Source organism: Poecilia reticulata, linkage group LG6 (assembly GCF_000633615.1).
Source record: "Poecilia reticulata strain Guanapo linkage group LG6, Guppy_female_1.0+MT, whole genome shotgun sequence".
NCBI lineage: Eukaryota > Metazoa > Chordata > Actinopteri > Cyprinodontiformes > Poeciliidae > Poecilia > Poecilia reticulata.
This window is the reverse complement of record NC_024336.1, coordinates 18,150,201-18,160,817: the sequence shown is the minus strand read 5'-3', so window position 1 is coordinate 18,160,817 and position 10,617 is coordinate 18,150,201. Positions and strand designations below refer to the sequence as shown.

Below are 10,617 nucleotides of genomic sequence, written 5' to 3'. Positions count from 1 at the left end.
GTGAAAAGAATAGCAATGCCACGGTTTGTAGAAAAACTTCTACGGATAAATACCCTTAATTTTTCTCTATTTGAATAATTGAACGCATTGTTTTATTTCCTTCCGAATTGGATGCGGCTTGGATCGTCTGGAATGGACAAAAGTCTCACAGATTCTGCAAGAGGTGTTTAAACAGACGGATATTACTCTGACTGTTTTCTTCAAATTAGTTCCAGACACTTTAGCTTCTTCGCCAACAGGTGTTTGTACCATCACTCTGTTTTCGGACAAAAGAGTCTATTCATTCCCAAGGTTCTAACGACATTCCGGCACCTTTTCACTACATTAGATCATTTTCCTGTCAGGAATAGGGGCGGGAATGTCTAGAACTGGTTATCGTTAGAACCTTGGGAATGAATAGACTCTACGTCCTGTTCTCAGTCTTGCAAGGATAAAGTATTGTTTGAGGGTGTAAAAGGAAATTTCCTCTTTAGCCTYATTTCATCTTTGATGGAACTGATTATTTCTTTTACTATTTATTTACTGATTAATCTGCTGTGTTTTGCAATTTCTGAAAGATGTGTTTTTTCCATTAAAGAAGTTTCCAGATAATGTTTAGATGTTGGGTAAAATGCTTGATCTGGCAATTGTCTCAAAGTACTGTCATGTGTGGAATGTAGTTTGTACCCTGGTTTGACCCTAAACCCACGAGACAAAGAAGAATTAGAAGTTTCTCCTGAAATCCTTATCGTTTCTCTTTCCTACCATAAAATCATCCTCTCCAAGAGGTGGGGGACGGTTCATGAGGAGGGGGTCAGGATTGTCTCTGTGGTCCATCTGGCAATAGAGATAAGATCAGACTTTGTCTTTTCCTTGCTGTGACTATATACTGACGTGATGTGTGTCGTTCAGAGCTCTTCTCCTGACTGCGTTCAGTGAGACGGGTCTTCGAACGAATAAAGAACCTTAAAGACAAAGATCAATCTTTCTCCTATTATTGAAACAGATTCTCATTCTTTGATTAATGGCGTTTCCATAACAAGGGGGAAATCAATTATGTTTGCTTGGTAACAAATAGTGACAGCTAAATATGGGAAATTTCTTCTGCTAACGTAAGCCCATGTATATGTCCTCCTCCACAAATATCTCCTGTAAATATCCTCCTTCTTTGTTTACATTTTTAAAAGCCAGGCTGATTCAATGTTGCCAGGAAGTCTAGCAGAGGCAGCTGTGAAGAAGGTCCTTATTAAAAAGAACCACAGCAAATTCAAGGTTAACCTTGGCAAAAACAGACAAAACATACACTGGAGGTATTTTCCCCTGGATGCAAAGAACACTGTGTTTGGATGAACATCAACAAAGGAACAAAAATTATGCATGACGAGATAAATGTTAACTTCTACTGTCACCTACTAGTTATTTGTTTTGACATCTGCAGCCAAATGTTTGCAGGAAATTGAACACACAAAATGAAGTAATTCAAGACATCCTGATGTCAAGGGAAAATGTACATAAAGTTGAAACAAATCCAATAATTCAATACTACCATTAGTATAATACTCATTGGTTTAAGAAAAAATTATGAAAATAATAAATGACAAAAATTTAAAATATCAATAAACTATTAAATAATAAAGGGGGCTGGGGGGGAGGCAAATAACAAAAATTAAAACCAAACTGCAGCTGGTGAAGCAGGGAGTTTGCATGATAGGTATTTTTCTAGAACCTACATAAAAGAACCACAGACAACGTATATGTCTGTGGACATAAGACTCTGTCAACTGCTCCTCCGAGCCGTTCACAGAGCGTTCGAAACCCTTTGGTTACAGCTCGTCTTTTATTATCAAGCAACAGAGACGGAGGATAGGCAAGACAGACAGCAGAGAAAACAAACGGCCACAAGAAACAGCCAAAAGAAACGACAGGGGTCGTAAAACATTTTACCCAAGCACAGCAGAGGTTGTAAAACATTTCACCTAAACAACTAGCAACCCAGTTCCAGATGCGATATCTGATCTACGGTCTGAGTCCGGTTCAAATCTCGGTCAAACTGTTTCACATGAAGATGAACAGGCAGTTGTGACCTCCAGGTTAGTTCATACACACACTAAAGAAGAGAACACTTTAAACTGACTAACAGACTGAATATGAACTAAAGTAACAACAAAATGATACCAAAAAATCTCTATCATTGCAGGATCAACTCAAAAATGCTTCTTTCACTCCATTTTCTGATTGTACTCTTACCATCTTTGAACAAGTCTTCCCTTTTAACACAATGTTGGAGGCAAATATATTTAATCTGAATAGTTAAATGAAGTTGAGATCACACCCACATTGATTGACAGAGGAAAAGGAATGGTCTGTAGGATTCTTATGTTTATAAGAAGTACACTCTGCTGCATCTTTGTATGCAAGAAATCCCATGCACTCTTCTTCTGAGAAAGCACAGATGTTGAGCTGAGTACACGAAAGGTATTTGAGAGAGAGCGTTAGAGTGTGGTGGGGGTTGGGTCTGAAATATGAGTCAGTATTTAGACAAACTGCTCTGATAATTTGTATCTGAAAGTTTTCACCCAATCAGGTCGAGACACAAATTGCATTCCACGGTCTCCCTCCTGAGTGGGTGGATGGTAACTCATAATTGTGGTTGATGAGAGACGCCCAATCTGAAGGCATACAGGTCGACTCCCTTTGGAAGGCAGCCTGCAGTCTACCTGTTGTCTCTGATCTTGTCTGTTTCAAAGAAACAGCTGTACTTCCTTTCCACTTTGTTTATCATTTCTTGTCCTACAGATGTGTTTGTCAGTTCTTGGATTAAGCTCTGGTTTGTGAAAACTCCTCTTTGCTGCATGGAGAAACATGATCTTAGTTTCTCCATGCAGTCAGCACAGTTGTTGCTTCACCTCTGCTGACAGATGCCAGTGACCATCTGCTGACCGTTTCCTATTTTCCTGCAAGCTTCCTCACTATAGTTACCTTTTTTTCAAGACTATTTTTATCGAGTGCCTGTTTCAACACTTTGTCTCAAGTGTTGAAAGATTCATCACTTGTGTGAATGTTACATTGGTAATAATACATTCACACATTTTATTGTCTTCCGAGGTCATTGTCAAAATCGCATCGTTTAACATGCAATCATTAGCTCCACATATTTGAATATAAATATATAACATGCATGAGCATGATGCACAAACTGTATTCAGAAAGATGGAATTTGAACCCAAGAACTTTAGTGAAATAAAACCGCTTGTAAAAGATTCACTTCCTGTCTCTGTTCAGAAAAACATCAAGCTTTGACAAGTTGTTAGAAAATTGAATAGGTTTAATTGACTGTTAAGCATCACTTTTTATAAGACTTTTATGGCGCTTTGTACATTGCGAGCATTAAGTTGCTCTCTCATTGTTCTGATGTGTGTGTGGTTTCTATTTCAAAAGTATTCCATATAAATCTTTTCATTACGTGTGAACAGTTGGCAAAAAACAATTTACACAACAAACTAGAAAGACAAGTTTAGAGTTGAACTTTTCAAACAACCCAATAGGTTTCCGAGACAAAAACAAAAAGCACTATAAAAAAATAGAACACTTCTTGGTACAAAAAAAACAACAAAAAAACAAGCAAAGCTTGCCAAACATTTGGCTAATGCACTCATATGCAGAATATAAAGCAATCAGTTTCAATGTGTAGGCTTTTTAATGTAAAGATGAGGAAGCAGAACTGAGGTCTCTTACAGAGAGTAAACCTACAACATAGTATTAATCTACTCCCTGAGTATAGAAAATCAACACTGTCGGTAACAAAGTTTAGTAACATTTATGCATCAGTCAATCATCTGTCGATGTGCATGTCTTCTCCTTGTATTTCTTCTGATACTCATGGAAGAGGCCGACATTCTTAGAGACACGTAGTGGCTTGTATTGCTTTGCTTCTCTTGGATACCAGGTTCCTGCTAGGAATTTGATACACAATGATTAATCTCAGTACTTTTGATGTCAAATGTAATTTATATTGGAAAAAAAAGGAAAAATATTTTACCTTTTGATTTTGCTGCAACTTTCTTGTGAAATGTATCTTTTTTTTCTGCTGGTTTCAACTTATCTGGGGAAAAAAAGAGCATAAAATTTTATTTGAGTTACACAGAGAGAGAAATGAAGCAGATTCAATGTTGAGAGGTTTAAATTTTTCCAATCGATGTGGGCCAGAGGTGCAAGATTATTAAATTGCCATTGCATATGGCTCCCAGACCATGCTTTGGAAATCCTTGGTTTACAGAATCTAACAGCAATGTAAACTCAGAAATAGCTACCCCATTTTAGTCTTTGTTGTAGTGCACCTCAGAGGGGAGGCTTTTCCTGTAAAAGCCAGCTAGTTGCTGGTATTAATGTGAACAGAACATTTATCAGATTGTTGACACATGCTGTGCCAAGTTTCTTCAACAGAAAGTCACACTGACCCAGTTATTCTCAGACTTTCAGGTAGTAAACACAAATGTAACGGTTTCCGGAACAGCAAAACAGAAGATATCTGCCTGCTTTTGAGGGTCTTGGCTGATTTACAACGGAAAAGTTATATAACTCTGATGAATGTATGAATATAAACTAAGCAAACCCAGCCTATGCGTTTCCTTTGAAGAAAATGTCAAGATTATAAACTTGTGCTTCCAAATTAATGTCCCGGATTTATTTTTTTAAAAACTAACAATACTGACATGAGTTAAAAGAATCCAGTATGGAGGGGGGGGCAGGAGAGACAGCAAGACAGAGAGAGAGAGAATGAGAGTTAAGGAAGCCCAAGTTTGTTTTTTATAATTGAACTTTAGCTCAACTGCATTTTTTGCTCTGGCATTTCTCATCCACCTCTTGATACAACTACACTGGTTTGTGACTACTAACCAAGAAATATTCATCGCAGTGTTAGGAAAATAAATGTAAAATATGCTAATTTTTGAGCTCAACCGTATGTACAATATTAGATAAAATTATCAGCGTTTTAAAATAAGAAAATTGGGATCCAAAGTGCCTCCATGTCACTTTAGGTTGAAGCAGGAATCTGTTTTTTGATGAATTGCTCAGGCAGGAAAAGAAGCAAGATCTAGGTGAAAAATAAATCTGTCTGGGCTCGTAAGATAACTAGGGTCTTTGTTCAAATGTTTAAAAAAGGAGACACTCCAGATGTAGCTGGCATGAGAACATCCTGTTTTGATAGTGACTTTTGCTCTCTGATCTTTGCTCCCTTTCTCTTTGGTTTTGAATAGGTCTTAAAGAAGGTAACCCAATCATCTAGACTAGCGGTTCTCAACGTGGGCGGTACCGCCCCCCCGGGGGGAGTTCAGAGGACAGCAGGGGACGCTGGCGGACATTTTTACAAAAGGGGGGCGCTGAGATTCCTTTGGGGGGCGTTTGATCGAAGTTAAACTTTACACCTTAAATCCACAACAATACCAGTTTAGACTTTGAGCAACTTGGTAAAACTGAATTGTGTAACATTAAAACATGTCTAGCTGCAGCTGTATCGATGGCAGCTCTTCTTCTATTCAGTGTTTGTAGCTTCATGGCGCAGCTCCGCTCCGCATCAGTTCAGCGTTACACCTGCTGATGACGCTGCTGTGATTCACTTTGTCTGGTATTTATGTAGGCTACATATGTTTTGGCAGTTCTGTGATCATGTCAAAGCAGCAATTTATATTAAAAAGTGTACTATTTCCGTTTGAAAGCTGCCCGCTTCCATGGAAGGACAACAGAAAATCCCTCTTATAAGCATGCAATTACTAAAATAGCAATACCCTCACTGTGTATCCCTCTGAAAAAGGAACCCATTTAATTCAAGAAATCCCTCCATGGGTGATACCTCGATAGAGGGCGTTCATTTTATAGCGTTAACACCGGTGCTTTAAGTGGTCCGACATGAAACGGGTGCGATAGAACCGCAGCACTTTTAAATTTCAATAATCAGAATACCGAAATTGTTTCCGTTGTTTTAAAAGGTTTATGTCAGTCTGCCTTTTCCTCATCTATATGCTTCCCGACCGCCCTGCACCTTAGGGGGTAAAAAAAAAAAAAAAAAAAGATAAATAAATAATACGCCGCGCACATTGCGCAAAACTCTGAAACATGAGAAGCGGGCAAAACGGAGCGACAAACTAGATGTGAATTATGGCATAAAAACAGAGAACAGTGAAAAATCAACACATGATGTGAAACACATGACGATTAGGCGGCCCAGCAGGTGAGTGAAGATTACTGATGATGAGCGTCAATAAACGATAAAATAAATCTAGCAACAGGAAAGAAACTAAAGTGGACAGAGCAATAAACCGAGAGAGGATAAAGCTAATCAAATAAAACTAAATGGAAATGAATGAAGAACAAAATGCAAGAATAAACTAAGAAACTAAAGTAAATACGGAGGAATTAACTTGTATGGCAAGACCTTTCGAGCAATAATTAATACACAGGACTGTATGGCAAGAATAAACAGACACTATTTCCAGATAAAAGGTAAAATATTGTTGAAGTGCCATGGGCAGGGGCGCAACTACACATTATTCAGGTGGATGCGAAAACATAAATCGATTCCCAAAGGCGCCTTTGCTTTTTCTCTTATTTTTGTATTTTGTTCATTTTTCTACTTTTCTCAGGTAATTAATGTCCGTTTTATGGTTTGGACTCCTTGATGATTTGGGTGTGATCTATGCATTTAATTGTCTGAATAAAACTCTAGATATGTCTGAAGTTGAATGGCGACTGGTTGTTGTCCGTGTGGTTTCCACTGTGTGCATGCTGAGACTAGAGGAAAAGTAGTATTAACAGCAGAGAAGCCCTTATAAGATAATAAAAAATGTTCTTTAAAATAAGTTGTATTTACCTGAAACGGGTCCAGTCGCCTCCTCCGTCTCAGCAGACCCATCTGCCAAGTTAAAGGTGTTTGGCAGGACATTGAACTTCAAGACAATATTGTCATGGACCGGCATCTTGTCACTGGTTTCACCTCCCTGCTGATGTTCAGGTCCCTCGAGGGTGACAGTGTAGCGCCTCCTCTTTGTTTCTTCACGTGTAAGGCGATCAGCGAGGGCCCTCCTCTTATTCTTCTTCTTTAAACTCTGAATGTACTTTTTAGTTCTATCATAGAATCTGAGCTTAGGGGGAATTGTCTGTGCCTGCTCTTTTGTGCTTTCGCTAGAAATTACAGCAGGTAAACTGGTTTGCCTTTTCAGTTTGTTTTTGTGCCGAAAAAAACCCGATCCACTCATAGTTGGAATACTGCTCCTCCACTTTTCATAAATAAGCTGTTTGATCGAGTAGTCCCTTGTGGGATCAGATGGAGTGGAGTCCATTCCCAAAGAGCCTAATTTCACAGACAGAACTTCGGGAGGTTTGTGTTTTTCATAAGATATTCTTACTTGAGAAGAAGCCAGGACATCATGTTTTCTGAATAGAGAACTCGTCTCTGGTTGCCCAGCTCCAAACAACACCAATTCTACAGTTTTTCCTTCAGAGGCTAACTCTTGAGCTTCAGAGTTGTGATCTGTATCTGAGGCAATGGGCAGTCTACATTTTTTAGGTTTCTTTAGAGTTGGAAAATATTGGTCAAGACTCCTTTGTCTCTTCTCTGTTTTTATCCTATTGACGACAAAGTTCAAGGACGTCTGGCTGGTGGCGTCACTAACTTGAGTTTTGTTTTCAGAAGGTGATTCAGCCTGGTCGTCAGATGTTAAAGGAGCTTGCTCACAGTTTTCCTTCTGGTCAAACATCTGAGTTGGCTCATTTGTTTCAATAAAATTGGAAGGATCACATTTGGTTAGCTGGGTACCACACATTGGATCACTCGACTGCACAGCTCCTGTTGATGGCAGCTTTTCTTGGACATGCTCCAACTCGGATTCTCTCTCCTCTAAGACAATCTCCTGCATTTCTTTTGGAGAGGAAAAATCAGCAGAAGGTTCCCCAGCCTCCTGGCTGTTTACACTAACAGCATTTGACTGGCTGCTGGTCTGAAAAATGGGTTCCGATTCTTTATCATGAAAAGAAAAAAGTTGGTCATCAGTGTCGTCAGTCAAATCAATTATCTGACTAAGATTAATGGACAGATCAGGGCCATTCTGAGTAGCAGTTTGACGATTAGCAACCTTCTGGCCAATTAGTAAGCAATCAGGATCAGGTTCAAGGACAACGGTGCCTTCACTACCATTTTGTGTGTCTCTGCATTGGCATTTGGAGGATAGGTGAYCTAATCCCGAGTTCATTTCTATAAATCTTGCAAGGCAGCAAATCTCTTTCAGCTGATTATCTGAAGATTTCTTTGGTTTGGGATCATTTTTTGTGGAATCCATATCTTCAGATCTCTGCTCAGAGCCACTTGCATCAGTTTCTTTTCCACAGTTAGAGCTTTGATGCTCGTCTTTCTGCCCTTGCTCAAAGATGACTTTTGCTTCCTCTGGAGGCAAAACCTCTATTTTAAACAAGTAGCTCAAGTCACAGCAATCTTTCCCCGAAGACTCCTGTGGGGAAGCAGTAAGGTCCTGGGGGGTTTCACTTTCTTCAGTTATGTCAACTACTTCACACTCTGTTAGAGGCAAAACTTTGTTTACCGACTCACTGGCAGCTTGTTCAGGAACGTTTTCGAAAGTCTCAAAGTCGTCGGTTGTGGTTTTGTCCACATAAAGATGTCGCTTCAAAGCCCAAGGGAAGCCAAACTCCTTATCTATGTCGTCAAGCTGATCATTGACATTCAACCACAAAGATCTGTAAGGAGTTTCTGAGTAGGCCTCACCTTCCTTGAGGATTTTGTACCGTTTAAGTTGGTCCTTAAAGTCAGGGCTAACTTCTGTGAGTATAGAAGTGTCCCGCTTGATGTATGCGTTACAGAATTTTTCTATATCAGAAGCAAAACCAATTTCCGGGTCTTTTTTGTAGCCAAGAAGCATTGCTCCAACATTTTTATCCCACATCGTCACAACTATATTGACAAGATTCGACACCTTGGAAGTGCCCGTTTGCTTGGGTTCGGCTTCCATCGTCATTATCAATTTGGTCAGATCCTCAGGAGTCCAAGATTTTGTTGGGAGCAGAGAAAGTTCACGAACAGGTAGTGATTGAGGTGAAGCCACTTCAGTTTGTTCTCCAGAACCAGTTTGACTTTCTGACTCTTGTGAAACCGTTTCAACAACAGATTCATCATCATCACGCTCTGGTGTTTGAGTCAAACTTTCTGGCTCTGATGCTGCTTTGTTGGTGATCATTTGGTTCTGATTAGATTCCTGGCTTCCAGGTGTAGCCTCACAAATTGTAGTTACATCGGGTGAAATGCAAATTTTTTCTGCATCATCCACAGATTCGCAAGGTTCAGCAGAGGCAGGAGAATTAGGCTCCTCCTGCGACAAGGGAGGAACGACTGCAACAGCTCTTATGCCGGTCTGACCAGACATGGAGGAGGAACAGCTTTCATTTTGTTTGAATGGTGAAGGCATTCCAACATCCTTATTTGAATGGCTTACCGCAATGGCTTGAGGCTCGCCTCTCTGCAATAACACCTTCTCATATCCTTGTGATGAGTTACTCAGTGAAACAACAGGAAATCTTTTAGTTACAGTTTCATTGACGTCAACTACCTGGCCATTTCCACCCCCGTTCCCTTGTGAGGAACGGGGGTGGACAACATTTGCTAATGAGTGTTGCTGAAATGATGCATTTAAAATTTGCAGTTCTCTTGACTTAACCCTTTGACGCCAAAGCCGTTCAGAGAGGAGCGAAAAAGATTGGCTAGCCTTCAAGCTGGGATTTTCAGAATGAGCTACGGTCGCAGTTTGGTTATTTTGATTAGACATTCTGGACACAATGGAATGATGGGAGCTCCCGTAAGAAGGAGGGGGATCATTCGTTTTTGTAAGAAAATTTCTTTCATTCAATACATTTACATTCCTGGAACTTCTATAGTTGTTATACGAAGGATTGCACCGAGTTGAAGGTTGCTGATTTGTTTGATGTACAAGCGAAGCATGTGCAGTCTGAGCATTTGAGGATGTACACCAAGTATCAACATTGTTGTTCTTAAATGTCTGAGAAGTTGCAGTTCCACATTTTGATGTATAGTTTTGAGAGCGTCCATCTTGAGAGAAATTTGGTCTGTGCATTTGATTAGAAGACACGTGATCTTGATCATTATGAACAGCTGCAGCTAGTGCTGTGTTGGCATTGACCGTCTGGTGATACGGAAGTGAGGGAGCAGCAGGGTACGATGAAACGGGTCTGGTCATTCCTCCATTTGCAGCTGGATGAAAAACCTGCTGGCTCCAGCTCTGTTGAAGATGTGAGGCAGTTGTGGTCCTGTTCATCTGAGCCCCATTATAGGGAACAGTCTGTTTGCAGAGCACCAACATGCTTTGTTGGGCATAGGTGGCGTTTGTGACTGTCGTACTACGTTGGCTGTGGTCCACTCCATTTTGAAAAGAGTTTTGCATTGGGGCTGGCTGAGATAGGCCAGTGTTTGTCACAGGAAGATTCTCATTTTGTAATTTGCTTAATCTATACTGCTGCTGCTGCAGGTTCTGCTGCTGCTGTAGTTGCTGCTGCTGCTGCAGTTGCTGTAGGTTCTGCTGCTGCTGCTGCAGTTGCTGCTGCTGCAGGTTCTGCTGCTGC

The 10,617-nt window shown here is 40.2% G+C and overlaps 1 protein-coding gene across 2 annotated transcripts in view; it reads right to left on the bottom strand.

The window, feature by feature from the left end:
- Positions 1–3,286: 3,286 nt before the first annotated feature.
- Positions 3,287–10,617, bottom strand: part of amn1 (antagonist of mitotic exit network 1 homolog (S. cerevisiae)) — a 16,589-nt gene continuing 9,258 nt past the window's right edge. The window contains exons 3-5 of one of the 2 annotated variants that reach the window (XM_008411618.2): positions 6,848–10,587; positions 4,019–4,081; positions 3,287–3,929 (exon numbers count right to left, since the gene is read on the bottom strand). In XM_008411618.2, the coding sequence (XP_008409840.1) occupies positions 3,808–3,929; positions 4,019–4,081; positions 6,848–10,587 (3,925 nt within the window). In that variant the 3' untranslated portion in view covers positions 3,287–3,807. Of the gene's footprint in view, positions 3,933–4,018; positions 4,082–6,847; positions 10,588–10,617 lie in introns of both variants that reach the window. The other variant, XM_008411617.2, reaches the window with a different exon arrangement.